The 26610-nt window shown below is 42.0% G+C and overlaps 1 protein-coding gene across 1 annotated transcript; it reads left to right on the top strand.

Annotated features, from left to right (window-relative positions):
• The first annotated feature begins 620 nt into the window (after positions 1-620).
• dmgdh (dimethylglycine dehydrogenase) lies at positions 621-25734 on the top strand. Its single transcript, XM_061262716.1, has 16 exons — positions 621-1005; positions 1756-1927; positions 2874-2972; positions 3914-4078; positions 4876-5080; positions 15562-15810; positions 16120-16318; positions 17289-17458; positions 19698-19851; positions 20563-20728; positions 21519-21649; positions 22016-22233; positions 22509-22666; positions 22895-22954; positions 24371-24505; positions 24854-25734. The coding sequence occupies exons 1-16, from the start codon at positions 884-886 to the stop codon at positions 25064-25066; spliced, it is 2616 nt and encodes an 871-aa protein (XP_061118700.1). The 5' UTR covers positions 621-883; the 3' UTR covers positions 25067-25734.
• Positions 25735-26610: the final 876 nt, after the last annotated feature.

Below are 26610 nucleotides of genomic sequence, written 5' to 3'. Positions count from 1 at the left end.
AGCATGGAAATCTGCTCGGGTACTTATTAAACCTATTTATTAGAATTGTTGGTCCTCTGCTGCTGTAGTCAATCCACTTCAAAGTTCAATGCTGTGTGTTCTGAGATGCTGTTCCGCATACCATTGTTGAACCAGCATGTATTTGAGTTGCTGTTGCCTTCCTGTCATTCCAGTCCCTTCTCCTCTGACCTCTCTCATTAACAAGGCATTTACACTGCCACTCACTGAATGTTCCCCCTGCACATCTAGGGAAAGTCGAGGACTTTTGTGCATGAAAATTCCAGATTAGCTGAGATAGTTCTCAAACCGCCCCACTCTGACACCAACAACTGGTCAAAGTAATTTCGGTTATTTTTCTGCCAAACGATTGGCAGATTACCTAGAATTAACGATCTAGTGTAGCCTACAGGTCTGCGTAACGATAATGTGGTCCCTCATTGTAGGCTATATTTCTTCTTTTCGGTTTCAGGTCATGTTGCGTCAGTTTCAACTTTTTAATTTTCAATTGCGTTTTTTTGTTTCAAGTTACGAAACTTTTGTCCCTAATCTGGCTCCATACTAAGGCATGTATTGCATACGTAGATCCTAATAAAATTTTCCATACGCATATAGTCGTATACGTGTGACCTAAAGTAGCCTAACGCGTGTCCTCAAGCTCCGGGTATTCAATGGTTAAATAGAGATGAGGACTAGACGGCGAGGGGTTGGATCTTTGAACTGTTCTTCTTAGTTACGTGGGTTGGATACAATTTCGCTGAAATGGGAGGACCCAACAACTGTTTTACCCGTACCAATACGATGGTGATTACACTAAGTTAACGAGTAGATTTAGCTGGCTGTCTGTATGCGTTGACTTGTAGCCTGTAACTATTTAGATTCAACAATGTCACATATTTTGAATTCAGTTAACATCCAATTGCGAAGAAATGTTTACGCGTATCCGTGCTTGTGGCGACATGCGCGGCGAACCATATGTTGCAGTCCACAGACATATGCAGGGGAAGGGTAAGTCTTCTTATGACATTACGATACCCATGCTATCATGTACTTCTCACTGTATGCTCGAACTGTATGCACAATAATGTACGAGGTATTATCTACTGGGCAATCCGATTGATCTGGATTTTGACTTATCTGGTCTGTGTTAACTATAGACGCACAAGATAAAAAAAGTTATATCAAGGATCATGCACTAAACGTGTCATATCCAGCAATGGCAGTCAACCTGAGCCTTCATCTGTGACCCCATCTTCTTAGATAAGTGCCATTGTTTGGACCTCTGACGATCTTATACAGTATTTGGCTGCATAGTTGAATATTCTGTGTTAAATCAACTGATATTGGGCTCATATATAGGCTATACTGTTAGCGTTTAATTAACACTGTACATTTACTGTGTGCATAGCCGTATGAGGGAGTGTATCAGTAAGTCAATATTGTGAAATGTGTAGGCTGTGTTCTTTTCTCTTTACATACACTGCAGGGCATTTACATGATGGTACATTAAAGTGTTTATTTGCTTAGTTGATCACTTTATAGAGGGCAATATTCTCTGCATTTTACACAATCTCCATGTTTACATCTGGACTACCACGTGCGGCTTTAAGTTCAAGACCAGCCTTGAATTTAAAATTTATTTTCAAAATGACCTTTAAACAGGGGCACCCCTATTGAGACTGTGGCATGATATTTCAGTAATTATTACTTGCCTGAGTTAATGAAAAGAGAGGTGTCCTCGCTCTCTTCCCTTGCCAGGGACCAAGGATCCAGTGTGCTGGGGAAGAGGTGGAAGGACACTGCAGAGACAGTGGTCATTGGAGGGGGGTGTGTCGGGGTCAGTCTGGCCTACCACCTGGCCAAGGCTGGGATGAAGGATGTAGTTCTCCTGGAGAAATCTGATCTGACAGCAGGCTCCACATGGCATGCTGTAGGTGACTCTGAGCCTTCTGCCAACACTGTATTTGTTAACTGCATTTGTTGATTGTTTATTGTATATCCAGTCCTGGAGGGCTGCAACCTCTGCTAGCTTCTGTGATTTATTGTTAATGACCAGGCCTTGGAAACAAGGTGCACATTGCCTATCAATGACGTAAATTAAGTGCCTACATGCAGACAAACATTGAAAACCAGCATACACAGCAGCCCTCCAGATTTAAGTTTAAGATTCCTGGTTTATAGTATTTTGGTTGTACTTAATCATCATTTCATATTATAGCCCTTCAAATAAATCAACATACTGTGTTGTTTTTTTAATTGTGGTTTGAACCCTGTGAGGTCATGACAATGACTGAGGCGTGCCTGCATAATGGTACACTTGGCCCTAGGCAGAGTAAGAAAATTCAGTAAGATCATTTATGGTAAATGGTTGGCATTTATATAGCGCCTTTATCCAAAGCGCTGTACAATTGATGCTTCTCATTCAGCCATTCATACACACACTCACACACCGACGGCAATTGGCTGCCATGCAAGGCACCGACCAGCTCGTAAGGAGAATTTGGGGGTTGGGCGTCTTGCTCAGGTACACTTCAACACAGCCTGGGCGGGGGATCGAACCAGCAACCCTCCGAATGCCAGATGACTGCTCTTACTGCCTGAGCCATGTCGCCCCCATGGTCACAGTGACATTCTGTTCCAGAATTAAAAACTGATATACTGTACATGTTAGAGGAACAACTCAGAGGATATGGCAATACACATGTGCTTTTTTGTGTGTTTTTTTCTGTATGGGTCACTTGAAACATGAATGTGGACAGTCAATGCAAAAAAATTGGAGCCAGGCAAAAACATTGAACATTAAGGCCTATGATGTAACCTTATGATGGCAAGGACTTTTGACTGATCTTTGAGTGAGTTTTTCCCTTTTCTCCTAGGCTGGGTTAACCGCATATTATCACCCAGGTATCAACTTGAAAAAAGTTCATTACTACAGCATTAAACTTTATGAGAAGCTTGAAGAGGAGACAGGCCAGGTAAATGACTGAAATGATGATAACGGCATGTGTAAGTACACTTTGAATTACATGTGCATTTGTACTATGCATGGCAGTGTTCTGGAATGTCAAACCCACATGAAAGCAATAGGTTAAGTGATAAAGAATTAATGGAGGTTCATTTTCTATTACAGATTTTTCCTTTATTTCCATCTTAGATTGCCAAATCAGAATTGTAAAGTGGTTCCATTGACATAACAGCAGGCTAGCATGCATACACACAAGCATGTGCAGACAGCTACTGCCCCTCACTTAGTCAGCTACAGTCCACCAGCTAGACCAGCTCCAGTTCACCAGCTAGACCAGCTCCAGTCCACCAGCTAGACCAGCTCCAGTCCACCAGCTAGACCAGCTCCAGTCCACCAGCTAGACCAGCTCCAGTTCACCAGCTAGACCAGCTCCAGTCCACCAGCTAGACCAGCTCCAGTTCACCAGCTAGACCAGCTCCAGTCCACCAGCTAGACTGGCACCAGTCCACCAGCTAAACCAGCTCCAGGTCACCACCTAGAGCGGCTCCAGTCCACCAGCTAAAGCCATTGTTGCTCTTGCACATTGAGGTTGAGAAAGCCCTGCCGATTGAAACCATCCCTTCCTGTGTAATGCCATTACCAATTATGAGTCTCTCCGCAGGCCTCAAGTCCAGACCATATCCCTGACTTTAGACCTTACCGAGCTCCCATTGCATTGCATTACATTATAGTCATTCGGCAGACACTCTTTATCCAGAGCGATGTACAATAAAGTGCAAATCATAACCAGGCACAAGTGCGCTGAAAACCCTAGAGGGAAATAAGGTTCCAAGTGCTCCCATCTTCTAGAAAACAGTAGCTGTCTGAAGACATGTATTTGTTCATCTTGGTTATTGTAGTAGCCTGCACACCCATTCTGTGCATTGGGTGTGATTGTGCTGATGTGGTCAGGCTGTAGGTTTCCACCAGCCAGGCAGCATCCGTATCGCATCCACCCCAGTCCGAGTGGATGAGATAAAGTACCAGATGGCCCGGGCGCACTGGCATCCCACCCCGCAGTTCCTCATTGGGCCAGAGAAGATCCAAGAGCTTTTTCCTTTGCTGAACATGAACCAGGTTTGTGTAAGCTTTACATTTAATAAATGTGTGCTGTTCATCATTTGCGCCTCACAGCAAGGAGGTCCTGGGTTCGAATCCCCGTCGGCCGGGGCCTTTCTGTGCGGAGTTTGCCTGTTCTCCCCGTGTCTGCGTGGGTTTCCTCCGGGTACTCCGGTTTCCTCCCACAGTCCAAAGACATGCATGTTAGGCTGATTGGAGAGTCTAAATTGCCCGTAGGTATGAGTGTGTGAATGAATGGTGTGTGTGCCCTGTGATGGTGACCCGTCCAGGGTGTATTCCTGCCTTTCGCCCAATGTATGCTGGGATAGGCTCCAGCCCCCCTGCGACCCTGTTCAGGATGAGCGGGTTAAGATAATGGATGGATGGATGGATGTTCATAATTTGCAAAGCATATGACAAAACCAATATTGTGTTCTATTAAATTTTGTAGTGCTCTGTGGATCATCGATTCTTTTTGTGTAATCATTTATTTAAAAATGTGCAGAATGCAATTAATTTAAAAAGCAGATATTGCATTCAGGTTTATGTTTGCAGAAGTTATCGTTACTGTGTAACTTCATATTGTGTATCATAAAAATAAAAAAGCTTTTGCAAAATTTTTTACCTTCCTTCAAAAAAATGTTGTTGTTTCTTTAATGGTACCCACAATCACTATCATTGACTTTTTTCCTTTCATGGAACACTGAGCTTTTGCCTCACACACCGAGCACTAAGTATCTTGCCAAACTGTTGTAATGCATTCATACTTGTGACTGGAATACTGAAACTCTGGCCCCTGTATGTGCGCCCTTCAGGTGTTAGCTGGACTCTATAATCCTGGAGATGGGCACATTGACCCGTACTCCCTCACCATGGCCCTGGCCGCTGGGGCTCGCATGTATGGCGCCCTCATCTATAACCCCGCTCCAGTCTCTGCCCTCACCCCCACATCTGATGGGAAATGGGATGTTCAAACGCCACACGGGACCATCCGTGCCAACCGCATCGTCAACGCCACAGGTCTGCCCGCCACATTGTTTGTATTTTGTGGTTCTTTTTAGAAAGCACATGAGGCTTTCACAGTGGTGCAGGAAAGGAAGGAAATTAAGACCAGCTCAGGAAAAGATAGTGAACAAAATTCTGACACCAGGCCACACCAACATCAGCAAAAACCAAGGCTGAGATGTGTCAGTGGTCACAATTTAAACTATGCAGTTACTGTGGAGTGCTTCGTCTCCAAGTTTAGATTATCCCTGTGTGTTTATCAAGCTAAATTCAGAATATCTCACAAAAGTTCAGTATCAGATCACTGAAGAAAATAATCTTTTAACAATTATTTATTATCAGATATCTTCCAAATTGATTGATTGTTTTATGATGTTTAATTCTCATAGGAATAGTGCCTTGCTAAAGATTATTTTACACTGTTTAGCACTCTTTAGTAATGTAGTTCATAAAATGGCAGACACATCAGCAAAAAAAGGGGATTTCACTAAGCTTGGCAGTGTTTTTCACAACTCTGCCAGATGCTTGGCCGTATAGCAGTCATTTGAGGTGAGGAGGAGAAGTTTCAGCCTGGAAGCGTGTGTGTGTGTGTGTGTGTGTGTGTGTGTGTGTGTGTGTATGCGTGTGTGTGTGTGTGTGTGTGTGTGAGTGTGTCTATTTGTGTGTGTGTGTGTGTGTGTGAGAGTGTCTATTTGTGTGTGTGTGTGTGTGTGTGAGAGTGTCTATTTGTGTGTGTGTGTGTGTGTGTGTGTAAAATCAGAGAATGAATGTGTTTGCTTTGGAAGAGTTCAGCAGTGCTTTTCACAACTCTCCCAGATGTTGCAAATTTTACCCTTACAGCAGTCATTTGAGGTCAGGAGGAGGAGTTTGTGTGTTGGTGTGAGCATGACCACACATTACAACAGTGGTATGCAGAAGACCATCTCTGGACACACAATGTGTCAAATCTCTTAAGTGGATAGGCTACAGCAGCACAAGACCAATAAGTAAAAAAAAAAAAAGTCTAATAAATACCTAATAAAGTCCCAGTGAGTGTATTTATATAAATATAAAATATAAGTGCCTCTTGTCTAAGTACCTTCTGAAGAGACAGTTCTTGATTAGAATACATATGATTTACTGGACCCTGGCATTGGTGCCCTTTTGTATAATGTCTGTTTGTCCTGCAAACTCAGTTTACCACAGAACCTTTGACCACAAGCAAGCATTGCAGTCCAAGTACAAAGTCATGTACTTTGTAAAAGTTGTCCATCCTGTGTTATATCAGTTGTTGGAGGTTTTGTGAGCAAACATGATGTTTTGGTTTTTATCAGGCAAAGTTCAAAAACACCCACTTTTACTGTAGTTCAGTGCCAAAGCATTATCCAGTGAGATTTTTCAGAGTGAGGCTTTGGAGACCTTCTGAAAATAAATGTGATAGGGATTGCATTTAACCCACACTACTCGTGAATATAATAGTATATGTAATATATATACTTACATTCTGTCCTATAGTTTGGTGGAGAGAACATACAAGCAGCCTTCTCTGTCCTTCAGCAGCTTGAAACCAAGATATGCCCAATTATGCAGCCAGCAAATTGACAGGCATGGTCAAGTTTTAATACATGCATATGTAATAATGAAAAAGTTTTTAGTAACAGTGACAGTATCTGAGTATCTGCTCTGGGTCCCTGCGTTTCTCTGTTGCGTAGTGACAAATCGTGAAGTGTCACATTTTGATTGCTGTGGAACTTCTAAAGCGCACATTACTGTTGCCTAAAAGAAAAGCCGTTTGTGAAAATATAATTTTGCCTGTTTGCTTGTCTCAGGTAAGGTCTTAGCAGTGTATCCACCATGTGTGGGCAACTATTTTGCCATAACGGAACATGAATTAGTACTTTAGGTGGTTACGTTGCCGCATACACTGTTAGCATACACTGTTTAGTCGTATTTTCAGCGCCTGATTACTAGTCTACAGCCATCAAAACGTGACACGTCACTATACGTAGTAACTAGGTAACAGAGATAGGCAAGGAATCCAAGCAGATTGTTGAGGCAAGCAGATCATAGACAGGTACTGAAGTGCTCTGGAATCAAATGTGCATCACTCTCTTGCCAAGTTTTCAGGACATTTCATTCTAATGGAGAGCTGGGGGTGACCACTGCGTCACATGGTGAACAGACAGAAAGACAAAGCGATAATATGGGGTGTCCTGTAGTGTAGTGGTTAAGGTACATGACTGGGACCCGCAAGGTCGGTGGTTCGATCCTGGTGTAGCGACAATATGATCCATACAGCCGTTGGGCCCTTGAGCAAGGCCCTTAACCCTGCATTATCTCCTGCTTAGTCTAATCAACTGCATGTCACTCTAGATAAAAGCATCTGCTAAATGCCATTAATGTAATGTAATAATAGGTAACAAGATAATTATTGGATTGAGAAATGTCATCTTACATGATTTTAGGAATAAAGAAATATGTGATCATTCTGATCATTATCTTTAACATTTAGCATATGTATAAGTGTAGAAAATAGATTGTTACCTGATTTGGTGGCGAGACAGCTGTGCTTTTTATGACAATAATTTGATTAGAGTGAACAGGTATTTTTCAGAAGCACTTTGCACTACAAAGGTAGTCTATTTTATTAAAGAAAATAACTATCAAACCATTAAAAATGTAATTTTCTACAAATATTTTTTGAAAGGTTTCATAAAAGAGCTGAATGATATGTAAAAGGTAGTAAAGTGTTTGCTTGCACAAATAAGAAAATGTGTAATAGCTCACCAACTGAAGTTATTGGAGGACTTCAGTAACCATGTTTGATTTAATTGAGGCTGTGTGAATTCTAGAATATACTAATATTTTAACACACCCAGGCTGGGGAAGTTGGACAAATAACTAGAGCATGCCTTCTCCTTATCCTCGTTTGGCCTTTAGATCCAGCTAAAAGCAGTTCCTGCCATCCTAATCTTGTTTTGAGCCGAACATATTCTCCACTGTCGACCTTTCTCACTACTAAGTCAGTAGTAAGTTGCAGATCTGCACTCCCAATTGTTAGATAGACAGATTGACTATTTGTATATATTGGTTCCCATTTCAGTTAGTGCTATAGTGAATATGCTTTCTTTCTGAAAATTATTTTTTATTCTGTAACTCTCTGGCAACCAAAACAGAGAGAAAACAACACCATAAATACTTTGCATTCTCAGTATGTTTTATATACAACATTTCATGCTTGCTCCTTCCAAGAAAGGACCAATTATGTACCCCAAAATTTGTGGCCCATGCTTCAGCTGTACTGCAAGCTGAACCATTGCTGATTCTTTCCGCATTGGCTCTTGAGAATTTACTACTGGCATATCTCCCTTGTCTGCATAAATAGCATATCTGTGAAACCTGAGCCTGAGGTGCACCACCTCATCAAATGTCTTTTTGAGGTTCACTGTGAAACAGGCTGCATGTTATTCAAGGCCAGGGGCTGAAAAGAACAGGAAAAGCCATCTTGGCTCCAGTTCCTTTCAGAAGTCCCTGAAACCTGAATGTGCCCTGAGTTGTCAAGTCATCCATTTCAAGGCCTATCACAATCCAGTTGAAGGTCAAAGGTCATGAAACTTGGCCTGACTCTTAGGTCAAGAATTGTGTAGGGTGAAGCCACACTGCCTCTGGCGTCTGGCATCACTCCCACCTCCCACAATCAGTTACTTGCACTGCGTTTGTTAAATGTTGGGTGGAGTTTAATGTTGTACAATGCATAATTTTCCGGTTTGAGTTAAAAAAAGATTTATATTTGAAAACATGTATTTTATGTTTCGGTTGGGCTATTGAATTGTGATAGGTTGACCCTGTCTAAATTTATGGTATGTTGTGATCTAAATTTGGCCAGCAATCACAACAAGTTTTTTCAAATGATTCATGGCAGAATTTTATTTATGCAGTGATGTCCCTCCGAAATCTGAAAGCAAAGTCAGAGTGTGTGTGATTTCATTCATCATCATATGCAAGACATGATCAGAAACCAGTTTAACAGAGCATCCTATTTCCATTATTAATTCAGGATACACTTACAATGATAAAAAAAGAATGTTAAAAAACTATTTTTCAGAACTAATTTTACCTGTTGTAAACGTATTGAACCATGTGAGTTTCTGGTCAGTACCTGAAATTAGTTGGCAACAGCTCTCTTTTGCAGCATGGAAGAAATTTTACTGGCATATTAGTAGCTGACAGCTGTCACCTTCAGAGATTTCCGTGTATCATTTTCCTAAGAATTAACTGGGTGGGGTTAAACATAGCTGATCTTTTTGGCAAACTGGTCCCATTTAAAAGAATGACACTGTTTGTTAACCCAATGCTATATTTACATATGCTTATGCATATAGCTTTGCATAGACTTAAAGATAGTGAGCAAAGTGGCTACTTAAAAGAGCCATTAAAAAAGATAAATGTAGGAAAACATAAACTAAGTTGAGATACACATTTATAAGCCCTCCCCCTCAATCGCATACAGATATACTGTACATGCAACAAGAAAAAGCAGGACACACTCATATGGATGCATGTAGACACACATACACACAAAGATCCATGCTCAGAGACACACCCCCACGTAAACCTGTGCACACACACATGCACTTGAACATGGGCAGTGACAGTCTACTCATGCATGAATGTTTTTTTTTTTCCACCAGTAGTAAGACCACCTTTATACATTAGGATATTATGCATTATCATATATTATCACAGACCTTTAAACTGGCTGTTTGTAATGCATTAAGTTGTTATTTTGGTCAATTATTTAAGAAAGGTTGCCAAATACAATATTCAGTGCCCTGAGCGCTATAGCACTTAAATGCTCCATAGGAAGAATGTCAAATATCTCCTGCTACCATCTAGCCAGGGACAGGAGTTTGTTAAGAAGAGTTAAATGGCAATGAGATTTGGTTAACTGAGACAGTGGGATGTTTAGTCAGAGGCCGACAGGTTCTGGTTGTATCCTAATTTATGCTTGTATGTTTATGTTAATTAGGGAAACTTATTGTAAGTTCATTAGTTATTTCCCCCAAAAATTCTGTATTGCAGCACATTCCCACATACAGTGACAGTATTTAGAAATATGTCTCTGACATTTCCCAGAGCGGAGAGTGCTTAGAGTCACATATACTGAGTAAGGTGTTCTTTGTACTCACTGTAAAATTCTGTATTAATTAACTCTCCTGTATCCTTTTACATGAACATGTGATTTTATGAAGTTAATACCATACTCCATAATGTCATTATATTTTTTCCAAGATCTAGCTCTCTCTCTTCCATGCAGTAATGTATTAATATTGAAAGGGTTAAGTGTACAAGTGTACAAAGTTTAATAAAAAGAAGACATGGCTTTCTATTAATTTTTACATTTAAGAAAGTCAATCATCTACAGCACTTTTTTAAAGTCAGAAGAAATTCAGTCATGCCTGTATAAAGTGTCTGGTTTGTAAAAAGGCAAAGGAATTTATGTGTGGTAAATCAATTGGCCCCTGAATTTAGTTTCACACTGAAATAAATCATGAATTATTTAAATACCTTTGGAGTGCCAAATACCAACAGTATTCCCATAGACCCTGGAGCAGAGCATGGAGAAGCCTTCCTTGCTGAGAGTAGTTGTGAATGTCATTCCAGGTTCTAATTTTACTGAATATTATAGGATTTATAGGATTTATATTATAGGATTTCCAGTGGAATTTGCTTCATGTCTGAACTAAGAAGACTACATATGGGGAACTCTGAACACCAAATACTGTATCAGGGCTTGCTTCAGATTTACATGCAGTAACATGATCTATTAGCCTTTTTGTCACTGCAGGTATGACAAGCCCAGGTGAAGAAGGTGGTTTGGCAGAACCTTTGGGAGTTAATTCTCAGTCTAGTTTTATTTATGTGCAAAATATATATTTTTATATTTTTTGCATGATTTAAGTGTAATTGTATCTTGAAAAACCAAAAAGTTATTTTATCAGTTCCTGGTATTAGTGTGTTCAGAAAGCAGTTTTAAGATCAGACCAGAAAAGAAGGCATGGATGGTGCCTCATATGGTGTCCACGCGTATGTTGTCGATCCAGTGGAGCTCAGTGAAATTTGATATGGGTGGACTTCAGATTTGTTTACCGCTTGCAAAAATAGCATTCGTCCCAAAATGCTATTTATCGCAGTGGTCACAACTGGTTCTTGCAGGCTGTAGCTTGTCTTCAAAGGCAAACAGCTGTAGTGTCAGGGCCAGAGTAAAAGTTAGCTTTTGATTACAAATAAATGTTTGCTGCCTGGTGTGTAACATTATGAATGATTCGTGCTTTTTCTATGTACCTTTTGGCAGGCTATTGCTTCACAATTCCTATTAACCATAGATTTGGTCATGAACAGCATTGTATTTGGTCTAATACTGTAAATGTGGGCTCTAACAAAAGCACTTAAGATTTCAGCTAAAAATCACCTTATACTGTACTGTACATCTGAAATGCAGATATGCTTGCCTAATTTTATACATTGCTTATTCATATATTTAAGATAAACTTTACACTAATTATTGGTTTTTGACATCATGAAGCACTTAACTACTCTATCAACTCTTGATTAAAGTATAATTATTATTTCCAACGTTTAAGTTCCAACATATAATGTTTTTGAAGTGGTATCCAAGACTCAAATAGAAATTCCAATTTCCAAAGATGAAATAGATTATATGTGAAACCCAGCACACCATTTCAGTTTCACCTTGAAACAATGTTTCATACAATTTACACAATACCATGTGTCTGTAACAGTTTCCCCAGTATTTCGTTTTTGAGTTGAAGATGGGTTATCATTTATTTCTCTGTATATTCCCTAAACCATAGTGTATTAAATAAATATTATAGCCCAGAACAGAGTTACATTGTGTTTAAAAGTATACTGTGGTTCAGTAATGCAAGCAGTTAAAATACGACCCAAGCATTTGGATTCATTTCTCAAGCCAAACGACCACATCAGCTTGCTCCACTCCCCAAGGCAATGCAGTGCAGAAAGTGCTGATCTGCTCTATCTCAACATCACTTAACCACCTCGGCATGATATCCTTCCCACACGCATTTTATTTTTGGAAGCTATATCACCTTCGGCTGTGAAGCAAAGTCTTTCCATAGGCTGCAAAGCAACAGGAATCAATGCCACCTCACAAGCAATTCATCACTGTTTTTGTTTTTTTATTGAGAGTAGGGTCTGTGAGCAAGCAAATTTCAGACTGCAAAGCGTGAGTTAGCCGATGCACAGGGACTTAATGCACTGTACAACAAGCCAACACAGAAATGAGTATCCAGATTAGCCAGATTATGTTACGAATGTTCATCTGTACCTTGTCTGACTGGTTAAAGGGTATTATGTCAAAGGGGCTCTGGTTGATCATGTGTGAGTGTACACTTGAGTAGCAAGAGTCTGTCGTAGAGAGGTGGGGTGGTGGGTGTCCTGTTAATAGACTCCTCGAGGTGAAATCTTGTGCACAATCACTTCTGGAGAGTGATTGTATGGCTCCCATGGTCAAGCTGTCTGTAGAAGGCAGTTTGAGCTAGCTCATCGAGAAGCTAATATCACTGTAAAGTGATAGATAGCACAGAATTTCTGAATAGTATTAGTACTTTTCTCTGCTATATTGAAAAGGGAAGTGATGCATAGTGAGTAAATCAGTTTTGTGCCAGTGGTGATGTCAACCTGTCCTTAGGATGTACCAAAAGCTAATAGTTGTCGGGAAGTTGCCTCAAAAAGACCAAACTTACAAAACAGGATACATTTTTCAGTGAATACAATTTATCTAAATCAAAAGTAATGATATATGTCTGGTTAATGTTAGCCATTTTCCAACACATTTCATGTCAATGAAGTGTTGCAACTGTTCGCTCAAACTTGGGACCCTATTTTCTGGCCGGCACCTGGCGTGCTGCAAGCTGGCGTGCTTCTGATGTCATACTTTGGAGACAATCCAGATTTTGGGACCCGCCATGGAGAATCGGAAGGAGAATCACTGCTTGGGGTGTGTCAGTCAAGAGCGAGCAGCGCATTGCCATTTTGCATTTTGCAGTCTGCAGTCTGCTAGACCCCCATCAGTCTGGCTTCAGATCGGGCCACTCGACAGAGACTGCGCTCCTCTCCGTCAGTGAGTCACTTCATGCCGCACGAGCAGCCTCCCTCTCCTCTATCCTCATTCTTCTAGATCTCTCTGCTGCCTTCGACACTGTGGATCACTCCATCCTCCTGTCTGCCCTGTCAGCAACGGGCATCTGTGGCACAGCCCTGGACTGGATTGAGTCCTACCTCTCTGGTCGCTCCTTCCAGGTTGCCTGGGCTGGTTCGGTATCGACACCTCGGCCCCTCGCCACAGGAGTTCCCCAGGGCTCAGTCCTTGGCCCGCTTCTTTTTTCTCTCTACACTCGCTCCCTTGGCCCTGTGATCACTGCACATGGGCTATCCTACCACTGCTATGCGGACGATACCCAACTCTTCGTCTCGTTCCCGCCGTCTGATACGCAGGTTTCAGCCCGTATCTCTGCTTGCCTGAGGGACATCCAGAGCTGGATGGACAACCACCATCTAAAGCTCAACCCAGGTAAAACTGAAATGATATTCATCCCTGCTAATACCTCTCCCCATCTGGATCTCTCCATTTCTCTCGGGGATACCACACTCACGCCGTCACCCAGTGCAAGGAACCTCGGCGTGGTGATGGACAGCAGACTGTCCCTTTCCGAGAACATTGCGGCGGTGACCCGGTCTTGCAGGTTCTTCCTCTACAACATACGGAGAATCCGCCCCTTTCTCACCCCCTACTCGACCCAGCTCCTGGTCCAAGCGATGGTTCTGTCCCGCCTGGACTACTGCAATTCCCTCTTGGCTGGCCTCCCAGCGTCCGCCATCAGACCCCTCCAACTCATCCAGAATGCAGCAGCTCGTCTGGTCTTCAACCTTCCCAAATACTCACACGTCACCCCCCTGCTTACTTCCCTCCACTGGCTGCCTGTCATGGCTCGCATCAAATTCAAAACATTGGTGCTAGCCTTCCAAGCAGTTAAAGGGTCTTCCTCAGCTTATCTGCAAAAAATCATCAGACCCTACACCCCTGCCAGACCTCTTCGTTCAGCCTCCACAGGCCGCTTGGCACCTCCCCCTCTCAGAACCTCCACCTCACGCTCACGACTACTGTCTGTTCTGGCTCCACGGTGGTGGAACGAACTCCCCGTTGAGGTCAGAACTATAGAATCTCTCCCCACCTTCAAGCGCAAGCTGAAGACGCACCTCTTCAAGCAGCACCTCTCCCCATCCCTCCCTACCTCCCTGTGAACCTTAATTGTTGTCTCTGTGACTTGCTTTGTGTATCGGTATTTTTAGTTGGCTAGGTAAGCAGTGTTTGGATAGTTAACTTTGGTGACTTTTGCTCTGTTTGTTTGTTTGTTTGTTCAAAAAAAAAAAAAAAAAAAAAAAAAAAGGCCCTTGTCCTTATCTTTGTTGTACAGGTAGCAGTTGAAATTGTACTTACCTCTAGGGTCTTTCAGCGAACTTATCCCTGGTTATGGGTATGCACTTTGTTGTACGTCGCTCTGGATAAGAGCGTCTGCCAAATGCCAATAATGTAATGTAATGCATTTCACCATTTCACCACCGACCTGCTCAAGTTGCGGCCCAGTCCGTGGCATATTGCTCATTTTGGGGCTTAAGTCAAATAAACCATTGGCTTGCAGTCTACCAAAAACATTAAAAACAACAACACCCTTCAAAGATAAAGTAATCCAGAGTAGGGGAAAAGCATCCATAAAGAAGGCACCCAGTGACGGCACCAATGCACCATGTGAAGTTGATTCCAGAAAATGGGGTTCTACCATTTTGTACATACTACATAGCATGTCAGTACTAGCAGGCCACTAGCAGAAACATAGTGCTGCCATTAAAGGGGCTATTTGTAGTCTTTCTTCTTGACTAAAATAATATTGCCTACACTATTTAGCTTATAACTTATCTAGCTAGCTTGTTAAATTTCATAATATGTGTCATGTTTCATACCCCAAAATGGCTTGTTTCATGTTCTCTTTGGTGTAATATCCAACATAATACACAGATTGAAAATATATTTTTACAGAATGTTAAAATGTTAATCATGTCAATGACAAATTCAATTAGCCTACATTAATAAATCCTTTCATGACCGGACAGCAGTGCTTTTTGTTCTTACACAAACCATTAGAAGCACAATATGTTTTCTGAAACCAAAACCAAAACATGTCTGTACATTTATTTTTCTATATAGATTGGTTTTCCCATATGGTATGAATGAGTGGCTTTTTCAGTTTACATCCATTTCATCTTTCCTGCTGTTAACTGCTTGAGTCTCTTAACTGCTATTGTGTATATCTTACTAACGATTCACAGGCATATAATAAGCACTCACTTCCAAATTACTTATGAATACATAAGGAACTTCTGTTGTTGAATTTCAACATGTATACCTTTCTCATTAGGTTTCTGGGCCCGGGAGGTTGGGAAGATGATTGGCTTTGAGCACCCCACCATTCCTGTCCATCACCAGTATGTGGTGACATCAACAGTGCCAGAGGTGAAGGCTCTCAAGACTGAGTTACCAGTCATCCGGGACCTGGAGGGCTCGTATTATCTGCGTCAGGAGCGAGATGGACTTCTCTTTGGACCATACGAGAAGCAGGAGAAGATGGTGCTGCAGGACTCTTGGGTCAGAGATGGGGTCCCTCCAGGTACAAAGTCCGGATCTCCACAAAAAGTACTCCAGAGATCCTTATCCAGAGACTTCTAGAGCCATGGTGATGTATCAGATGTGTTGTAAGAATAAGGGCACATTCGCTAAGAGTTAGGCATTAACTTAAACAGTGGCAATTGTTTATTTTATTTAATTACCAGGGACAGTGCACATTAATCAACATTTTCAGTTTTCACATCAATGTAAATGTGCCTGAGTTAGCTAATGAGCTCATTTTCATCATCATAGTCACTAACCTGCATACCTTTGGACAATACAATAGCTGTGCCATTACTTGTCACTGTAGGCTTTGGGAAGGAGCTGTTTGAGTCCGATCTGGACAGGATCATGGAACATATTGAGCTTGCCATGGAGAGGGTCCCTGTTCTGAAGAATGCAGATATCATCAACGTCGTGTCCGGTCCCATCACCTACACCCCAGACCTCCTGCCCATGGTTGGACCTTTCCAGGGGGTGCAAAATTATTGGACAGCCATTGGCTTTGGGTAACTATTTTCAACTGAAAGTGCTTGCTGTTACCAGAGTGTTTGCTTGAGTGTGAATATCTGATCCAATACAGTACCTAGTCGCAATGATATGCATATGAATGGCCACCAGAATTATTGACAACCCTGGAAAGTATGAGCAGAAAAGGCTATCAAATTTCTTTGTTGCATGACCTTACACTCAACATATGAGAAATTTAATATTTTATTTAGGTAAAAGTGTTCAAAGAAAAATTCATTATTTAAAAAACTAAAACTATACCTCAAAATTGCAGAAATGAGCACAGAATCTAGGTCTTACAATGGCATTCACAATCCCATTGGCCTGAACGCCATTGAAAGTGTGTGGGGTTAGCTGATGGGGAGTCCACGAGGAGGACCAAGGACTCTGAAGGATCTGGAGAGATTACATACACATGAATGGTCTCAATCCCTTGCTATGTGTTCTCCAACCTCATCAATAATTTTGGACACATGTTATTCAAAAATAAAAAGAAATATAAATAAATAAAAAATTTGCTATAAAGATTTAGTTTTCCTCTGATCAATGATATCACAATTAAACTATCATTTTTCTGAGTTTAGAAGACATTTGATATACAAGTTAGATTTTATGGTTTATTTAGATTTTCAATCTACTTAATGAACAAAATTGACATTAAGTATGACCAATGATTCTTATTTTACTGACCTTTAACATATTTAGCTAATAGTCAATTAGTTCCCACACTGACCATATTGTCTATCCGTAGATGCAGCTTAGGGTACTAGACTTACATTTATGTCTCTCGTTGTTCAGCCTTCATCACATTAAATAGGGTTTATATACTATTTATTCTAACCAGGTATGACCACTGACTAACTGCTTTGGTATAAACAGTCTGTTATGCTGTGAGAGGGCTGATTGTCTAATATAAGTGTCCATGTGGACACACTGATTGGCTGATGTGAATGAGTGCGTGTGTTGCAGGTATGGAGTTATCCATGCTGGAGGGATAGGCAAATTCCTGAGTGACTGGATCATGAATGGGGAACCTCCATATGACCTGATTGAGTGTGACCCCAACCGCTACTCAAAGTGGACCTCAGTGCCCTACTTGTGCGCGAAAGCCAGAGAGTCCTATGGCTTCAACAACGTTGGTAAGACTGGGAGTTCAAAATGTGGAGTTTAACAATTAAAAACATATTCATGTTGCCCATACTATAGAAAACTGGACCGTAGGCCTTTCATTTTGCAAGAAAATAATGTGTATAGCTTTAGCTCAATGTGTGTTTGATGTTTAATAGCTTATTAAGGTATCAAACTTCCTCTTTCTTTTTCATTTTATGGCCTTTATTCCCTCCGGTAAATGAGCACAATAATGCTTTGTGTGACTGTGCAGAATTCAGGTTTAAATGACGTATTGCTTGAACTGCCGACCCACGCAGCACAGCTCCAGATGCTGACTTTCTGAAACAGGAAAGATGTACAGCTGCATTGTGAACTGTGTGTTCTCCCTGTCTCTCCCAGTGGGGTAACTGTGTGTTCTCCCTGTCTCTCCCAGTGGGGTAACTGTGTGTTCTCCCCCTGTCTCTCCCAGTGGGGTAACTGTGTTCTCCCTGTCTCTCCCAGTGGGGTAACTGTGTGTTCTTCCCCTGTCTCTCCCAGTGGGGTAACTGTGTTCTCCCTGTCTCTCCCAGTGGGGTAACTGTGTGTTCTCCCTGTCTCTCCCAGTGGGGTAACTGTGTGTTCTCCCTGTCTCTCCCAGTGGGGTAACTGTGTGTTCTCCCTGTCTCTCCCAGTGGGGTAACTGTGTTCTCCCTGTCTCTCCCAGTGGGGTAACTGTGTTCTCCCTGTCTCTCCCAGTGGGGTAACTGTGTGTTCTCCCTGTCTCTCCAAGTGGGGTAACTGTGTTCTCCCTGTCTCTCCCAGTGGGGTAACTGTGTGTTCTCCCTGTCTCTCCCAGTGGGGTAACTGTGTGTTCTCCCCTGTCTCTCCCAGTGGGGTAACTGTATGTTCTCCCTGTCTCTCCCAGTGGGGTAACTGTGTTCTCCCTGTCTCTCCCAGTGGGGTAACTGTGTGTTCTCCCTCTCTCCCAGTGGGGTAACTGTGTTCTCCCTGTCTCTCCCAGTGGGGTAACTGTGTGATCTCCCTGTCTCTCCCAGTGGGGTAACTGTGTGATCTCCCTGTCTCTCCCAGTAGGGTAACTGTGTTCTCCCTGTCTCTCCCAGTGGGGTAACTGTGTTCTCCCTGTCTCTCCCAGTGGGGTAACTGTGTGATCTCCCTGTCTCTCCCAGTAGGGTAACTGTGTTCTCGCTGTCTCTCCCAGTGGGGTAACTGTGTGATCTCCCTGTCTCTCCCAGTGGGGTAACTGTGTGATCTCCCTGTCTCTCCCAGTGGGGTAACTGTGTGATCTCCCTGTCTCTCCCAGTGGGGTAACTGTGTGATCTCCCTGTCTCTCCCAGTGGGGTAACTGTGTGATCTCCCTGTCTCTCCCAGTGGGGTAACTGTGTGATCTCCCTGTCTCTCCCAGTGGGGTAACTGTGTGTTCTCCCCCTGTCTCTCCCAGTGGGGTAACTGTGTGTTCTCCCTCTCTCCCAGTGGGGTAACTGTGTTCTCCCTGTCTCTCCCAGTGGGGTAACTGTGTGATCTCCCTGTCTCTCCCAGTGGGGTAACTGTGTGATCTCCCTGTCTCTCCCAGTAGGGTAACTGTGTTCTCCCTGTCTCTCCCAGTGGGGTAACTGTGTTCTCCCTGTCTCTCCCAGTGGGGTAACTGTGTGATCTCCCTGTCTCTCCCAGTAGGGTAACTGTGTTCTCGCTGTCTCTCCCAGTGGGGTAACTGTGTTCTCCCTGTCTCTCCCAGTGGGGTAACTGTGTGATCTCCCTGTCTCTCCCAGTGGGGTAACTGTGTGATCTCCCTGTCTCTCCCAGTGGGGTAACTGTGTGATCTCCCTGTCTCTCCCAGTGGGGTAACTGTGTGATCTCCCTGTCTCTCCCAGTGGGGTAACTGTGTTCTCCCTGTCTCTCCCAGTGGGGTAACTGTGTTCTCCCTGTCTCTCCCAGTGGGGTAACTGTGTGATCTCCCTGTCTCTCCCAGTGGGGTAACTGTGTGATCTCCCTGTCTCTCCCAGTGGGGTAACTGTGTGATCTCCCTGTCTCTCCCAGTGGGGTAACTGTGTGATCTCCCTGTCTCTCCCAGTGGGGTAACTGTGTGATCTCCCTGTCTCTCCCAGTGGGGTAACTGTGTGTTCTCCCTGTCTCTCCCAGTGGGGTAACTGTGTGATCTCCCTGTCTCTCCCAGTAGGGTAACTGTGTTCTCGCTGTCTCTCCCAGTAGGGTAACTGTGTTCTCCCTGTCTCTCCCAGTGGGGTAACTGTGTGATCTCCCTGTCTCTCCCAGTGGGGTACCCGAAGGAGGAGCGTTTCGCTGGCCGGCCCACCAGCAGAGTGAGCGGTGTGTATGACCTCCTTAAATCCCATGCTTCCATGGGGCTCCACGCCGGCTGGGAGCAGCCCCACTGGTTCTACAAACCCGGCGACGATGCCGGATACAAGTGAGCAGTACCCTCCAGCAAATAGCAATGCTTCATAAGCAATGCTTGTTTGTGAGAGAATAACAAAACATACATGTAAGTAAGCAGTTGAAATTCAGCCAGGCACCTTTTGCTGATGGGGTAATGATTATTTGGTAAGACAAGAGGGAAAATGTTTCAGATGCTAAAATCAGGCAAAAATACTTCATGTTTACAATTCATTCAATTTAAAAAAACTAATTCAAATTTTGGCTAATTTACTTAGAGTGCATTATCATCAACATGGGTTGCAAAACACTTGACAAAATAACAAATGATACATAAAGGATACATTCACCACAAACGTATCATAGTTCAAATGCACAAAATATATAAAAGAATACATGTTAGTGCAAATCTGGAATATACCATTTTCTAGCACAGTGCTTTTTTTGCATGTTTCCACAGCAGTGACAGGCCTCTGCTGATTCAAAGTATTAGTTAATTGTTTGTTTTTTTACTCAATACCTGAAATAACCCAGTCATTGCACAGAACAATTTCCCAAGCAAAGAACTAAGTGTTCACAAAATCATAATTTCAAACTTATTTGAAATTTCTGTCTGTTGTCGGTTGCATTACGGAAATGAATCTAAACTATATTGTGACTGCGTTTTCAATTGGCAACTTTATGGAAATAACGGCAGCCCAAAATGTCATTTTGAAAATGGTGCTGGTATCTCTCTGCTGGCTAGGCCTAGCTTCAGGCGCACTAACTGGTTTGAACCGGTTGGAAGAGAATGCAAGCTGGTGATGGAAAACGTGGGGGTGATTGATCTGACACCCTTTGGGAAATTCAAGGTGAAGGGGAAGGACTCAGTCAAGCTGCTCGATCGTCTCTTTGCCAACACAATGCCAAAGGTGTTCACTTGCGCCCTCTGACCACAGGTTGTTTCCTGTAATTACATTACATTGCTGCTATGGTTTTGCCATCACATTTGTATTTAATTGACTTAATCATCACATTCACAACTTACAAAGCCTCTTATCAGTGAATCTTACAGGAAGATAGCTTGGGTTGAGGAGGAAAATATATAAAGTGAGGTCCGTAAGTATTTGGACAGTGGTAAATTTCTGTTCTTTTGGCTCTGTACACCAGCATATGGATTTTAAATAAAACAATGGATATGAGGGCAAAGTGCAGACTCACCTTTGATTTGAAGGTATTTACATCCATATCAGGTGATTTATGTAGGATAATTACTTCCCTTTTTATACATAGTCCCATTTTAGGGGATGAAAATTAATTGGACAGTTGACTTCTCAAGCTGTTTCTGATTAGTCAGGTGTATTCAATTGCTTCAAAGTGCTGGAGTACAGAGCCAAAAGAACAGAAATTTTACCACTGTCCAAATACTTCCTGACCTCACTGTATTTATAGTGTGTGTGTGTGTGTGTGTGTGTGTGTGTGTGTGTGTGTGTGTGTGTGTGTGTGTGTGTGTGTGTGTGTGTGCGCATAAATTATATTATAAGATTTAGAATGATGATGAAAGAGATTTAGAATGCAGTACTGTATCTTGCTTGAGATATAGTAACCTTCTGGTAGCTTCTGCAGTTCCCTTATATTGTGTTGAGATTGCAGGCTTGCTTCAACATTTCTGCATCTTTTGATGTTGTGAAATCATGTGCTACATATCTACCTATCCACCAGGTCGGCCTGACCAACATCAGCCACATGCTGACCGCTTCAGGAAGAGTGTACGCCGAGGTCACCATTACCCAGCTGGCCCCAGGAGAGTTCCTGCTCATCACGGGCTCTGGATCGGAACTCCACGACCTCAGGTCTGGCTTAATACGTGGAGACGCACATGCAGTGGTATGCGTGCACACATGTAACCACATATGTGCAGTCACGCAAACATGTGCTGCTGTGTCGTAAAATCTGCCACTGGGTGTGTAAGACAACTCTGAGAACTGCTCTTACCCTCTAAATGCTGGCAGGGTTCCAGCATATTTTAATACAGCCCCAAATATCTTTCATAACGGTCAACCGCTTCCAAGGACTGTACGGCTTCCAAGGACTGGACGGCTTCCAAGGCATAAGGCCTCCAATGACATAGCCCCCCCTGGTGGGCATCAGTAGTACTTCAAGTGCATCAGTCGTGGCATGTAATTTGGGATTTTTAAAGTGTTTTTCTGCTTTCGTAGGTGGATTGAAAAGGAAGCAGTGGATGGTGGTTATGATGTGGACATCACCAATGTAACTGAGGACGTTGGTGTGTTGGGTGTAGCAGGGCCCAAATCCAGGGAAGTCCTGCAGAAACTGACGGATGAAGACATGAGTGATGCTGCCTTCAAATTCCTGCACTGCAAACCCATCAAATTAGCAGGAAGTTCTTTGAGAGCCACTAGGATATCGTATACAGGTTGGATGGGCATTTTCTATCATGTACCAAATTCATGCAAACAGATTAATTGTGCACTGGCTTGTCTATGTGTCTGATTCTGTATCACCATGTTATGTATAGCTGTACTTGAATTGAAAGAACTGAAATAGCTATATCAACACCAGCTTATTTACACAATTTGTGAAGTCCATGATTGCTACTGTATATTTGTGTCTGTGTTTGTGCATCTGTGGCTGTGTAAAAAGTCTTATACCTGTGGCTATGTATGACGTCACCGTCTGTGTGTGTTCTAGGGGAGCTGGGCTGGGAGCTGTACATTGACAATAAGGACATGGCTGCTGTGTACCAGGCCATCATGGAGGCCGGACAGAAGGAAGGCATTGACAACTTTGGCACCTATGCCATGTCCTCTCTGAGGCTGGAGAAGGGCTTCAGAGGCTGGGGAGCAGAGGTGGGACTGCGAATGTCATGGAAGGCATATGCCATAAATATTTTGTAATGAAAGGTAGTATTGAGTGTGGGCTGGTCTGGGCAATTGAATATGACCCTAGCATTCATGCTTGCACAGTCAGCAGTGTCGCCATAGTTAATGTTTTTGCTTGTTTTGGAAATGCTGAAAAGTGTATTTTGATAAATATCTTTAGATTTTTATTGTCTTTGGATAATTTTCTCCACACAGATGAACTGTGACACAAATCCTTTGGAGGCTGGATTAGAATACTTCATCAAGCTAAACAAGGTAGCTGTGGAGTTCAAACCCCTAAAGTGATATTGTATGTTCTGGGTGCCGTTTGGCAAATGCAGCATATGGCTTATCTTTTTTGAGCTATCAACTTGTCTTGACTTTATTTGGAACTTTGACCAAGATGCAATATATAACCTATATTTTATTTTAAAAATCCGTATGCTGTTTTTTATCACTGTAATTAGTTTCTATGAACAAAATTATATGCAAAAGACTCAACTGTCTTTTTTGGTCCAAAAGGCGTTTATGTTGGAGCCAGACAATTGGAGGGGGGGAATTTGACGGGTAAAACACATTGTGGCGTGCTACAGCTCCACCTTCTGGCCGATCAGGGTCATTCAACTTGAGTCATGAGTTATGAGCATTTGTGTGCTATAGTGCCACCTATTGATGGATTTACACCAAACTTGGTGAACTTAAGCATAATGGCCTTGATATTAATTATTATCTAAAGACTTTTGTTGATCTAATTGTACATACTGCATTCATATTTGGGAACGATTTTTACTCATTTTGTGTTCTTTCCTTTCTGTATAGTTATTATAAATTATCTCTATTTTATTTTATAAATATTTTTATTTCTTTCATATCCTTACATGTAATCAGGCAAAAGTGTTATTTGGCTAATAAAACAGATATAACGATAGCACAACAAAGTCCATGTTAAATACTGACATCTATTTTCTGATTTTATTCTAGGTAAAGTCTAGAAATAGACAAAGTGGGTTGTGACCTATTATGAAATCTGTAGGTTGAGATCACATTCCAGGTTAATCCATATGAGATTAATCTATGTATTGTATTGTATGTATTTAGCTTTGTTAAACAAGAGAATCATCTATTTTAAACAATTTAATGAGCCAGCATAAATTTTCTCTCACATATTCATGCACAGACAAATGCAACACACACACACAGAAATAGAGAGAAAGAGAGAGAGAGAGAGAGAGAGAGAGAGAGAGAGAGTGCTTTTCAATGACATACAGTAATGGTATGTAACATGGTATCTGAATAAAAAGATTGCCTTGAGATACTGGAGTAGTACAGAAATGGTTCATCTGAAGGGAAAAGCAGCAGGCCTTCAATCCTGAGCTCAGAGCCACTCTCCACGCTGCTACTCCTGTGACCACAACACTGAGGGAAAGATATACTGCATGTGGGAAATGGTGATGCCAAGTTATCAATGTCATCTTTATCAATGTCATCTTTCAGTCAAGGTCACTATTATGAGCAGACGGGGCTCAGTAGACAACAAGCATTGTACTAAACACTTAACCCAGCACTAAACACTGTCAACACTGGGAAGTACTGGAAAGGGTGTAGCAAAACGATCCCCTGTGGACACAACAGCTGGATACATCAGTTCCTCAGGAAAAGTGCTTTCACACACCTCTCTGTCTTTATCCACAGCCAGCTGACTTCATTGGGAAGAAAGCCCTACAGGAGATCAAGACGAAAGGCTTGAAGCGCAAATTAGCCTACCTTTCCGTGGACACTGACAATATTGACCCAGAGGGCAATGAAACCATCTGGCACAAGGGCAAGGTACATTCCTGGATGTTTAAAGAGATTGTACACATGACCATTAAGGCTTATGTTCAGATATGAGAGGGATTTTTATTGGGTAGGGATTTAATATATTCAGTAATAGGCATCTTTTCAGGCAGCTAAGTAAAATAGTTTATAATTATCATAGACAATTTTCATACTGTGAATCCTTAAGCTTATAAACAGTGGAATAATGGCATGATTATAGAGATGGTCTAAAAGAGAACCAGGTTAGGGGATTCTTGTCTGTACTGAGTAAGACAGACTACAGGAAGATATTGTGTCTATTTTCACTTGTACTAACTAAATTTGAATGAGCATTAAATGTGAATCTTTTGGTTTCAGGTGGTTGGCAACACAACCTCAGGGGCTTACAGCTATACCAAACAGCAGAGCATTGCCTTTGGGTACTTGCCGATTGAGCTGATCAGCGTGGGCCAAAAGGTGGAAGTGGAGCTTCTGGGCAGGAAGTATGTCGCCATGGTGATCCCGGAGCCTCTGGTCCTGACTGAACCCACCAGAACCCGACTGCAGAAGAAGGCAAAGAGCAGAGTATAACCGGGCCTGCAACACACCTGATCCTGGGTCAGTTGGGCTGTGCTGTGCTCTGCTCAGACCAATGAATGGCTAATGACAGATCATCTTGAAGGAAGTGATAGCTGCAAGAAGAAAGAAAGGAGACTGCTGGAGACTGTGTTTCAGAAGCATCTTCTGCTTCCTGTTTGTGGCTTAGCTGTGAAAGACTGAAATGTTAACACCAACATTACAAGAATGTGCCTTAGCAGAATATGCTTAGAAAATCACCAGAATATGCTTTGGAAACCTAAACCTCAACATGAACATTGTGTAGCATATGTGCATAAATGTTATGCAATATATTTTTATGATGTAATATTTTTTTTAATTCCATTGAATGTTAGTGATTGGGAAAAGAGCTCAGAAACAATCAACAAAGTTTCTGTAGCTGACAAGAAATGGAAGACTCTAAATGAATGCTTGAATGCTTGTATTTGTGTATTAGAGCATCTGTGAGGTAAATGCTTTGGATAGTCTTAAATTGAAGTAGCTGTGACCGAAATGGCCAAGGATAACGGGAAGAGAAGGTCATTTTCACAAAAGTGCACTATAGTAGTATTTGTATTAAATTTTGTAATTATGCATTTTGGTATCCTTTGTCATTTTCTATGTGTTTACGTATGATAAATTAAAGGCAATTTTGTGGCTAATTTGCGATACTAAATGACTGCTTGGAACACTTGAAATATTCCAGTTTCCATTGTTCCATGTTTTTTTTTTCCATTGCTGGTATTTATTCAGATTATTAGAGGCTTAATTAAACAATCATTGCCGAGTTGATGCAGCAAAATGCAGTTCACATCAATAGAGGGTACTAAAGGCCTATACTTGCTATACTTTACCTTTTGGGAATATATCAAGCATATACTGTATATTCACCATACAGGTACCTAGGTACTTAGATTCGCCCGCCAATGGCACTAATCTTTCTGAGGACAAGAATAATGTATCCACAACAGTAATTTGCAAGATTTCAAAATGGAAAGATAAGCCTGTCATGGATTAGTGTACAGCTTTTTAAAAATGTAGTTTAGTTGCTGTTTGTATTTCTTTTCCACAGTGCAGTAGTGACATTTTGGATGCGGTATGTGCTGCCTGCCTCTGCCTCCTCCAGCACTCTGTCTGAGCAGCCTACACTGTAGTTTTGTAGATGTGATACAAACAACCAAGTTGTTCCACATAATGGCTTGTTCTTTTCAGTGAAGAAAGACAAAGCACACAAAACTCCAGGAATATAATACACATATATATATAAAAAAAATGAATGACGCATTTGAATATGTATTCACTATATTCGTATAAAGTTACGTCTATTTTTAATTATTGGTGCTAGCCCACAGGCTAGAGCAGCGATAGTATTATACTGTTTAGTATGGCCAGTGCTTTGACTTCTATCTTTCTAGTGATTCAGACATTACAGATGTAGCTACATTTCTTCATCATATTTACTTGTTTGATGAAGTTTATATTCACCAGTTTGCCAGCTCTGCACCAAAATGCCACTTACTGTAACTTATCCTACTCCG

This window comes from Conger conger, chromosome 12, assembly GCF_963514075.1.
Source record: "Conger conger chromosome 12, fConCon1.1, whole genome shotgun sequence".
NCBI lineage: Eukaryota > Metazoa > Chordata > Actinopteri > Anguilliformes > Congridae > Conger > Conger conger.
Note: the sequence above shows the minus strand (reverse complement) of the source record. Positions and strands in the feature narration are given on the sequence as shown.

What these genes read in the sequence shown, in the direction of transcription:
- dmgdh (XM_061262716.1), top strand. Translation starts at nt 884, where the DNA reads ATGTCACATATTTTGAATTCAGTTAACATCCAATTGCGAAGAAATGTT. An exon ending in CAGACATATGCAGGGGAAGG is followed by an intron (nt 1,006 to 1,755) that starts GTAAGTCTTCTT and finishes TTCCCTTGCCAG; the next exon opens with GGACCAAGGATCCAGTGTGC. An exon ending in TCGGAACTCCACGACCTCAG is followed by an intron (nt 21,650 to 22,015) that starts GTCTGGCTTAAT and finishes CTGCTTTCGTAG; the next exon opens with GTGGATTGAAAAGGAAGCAG.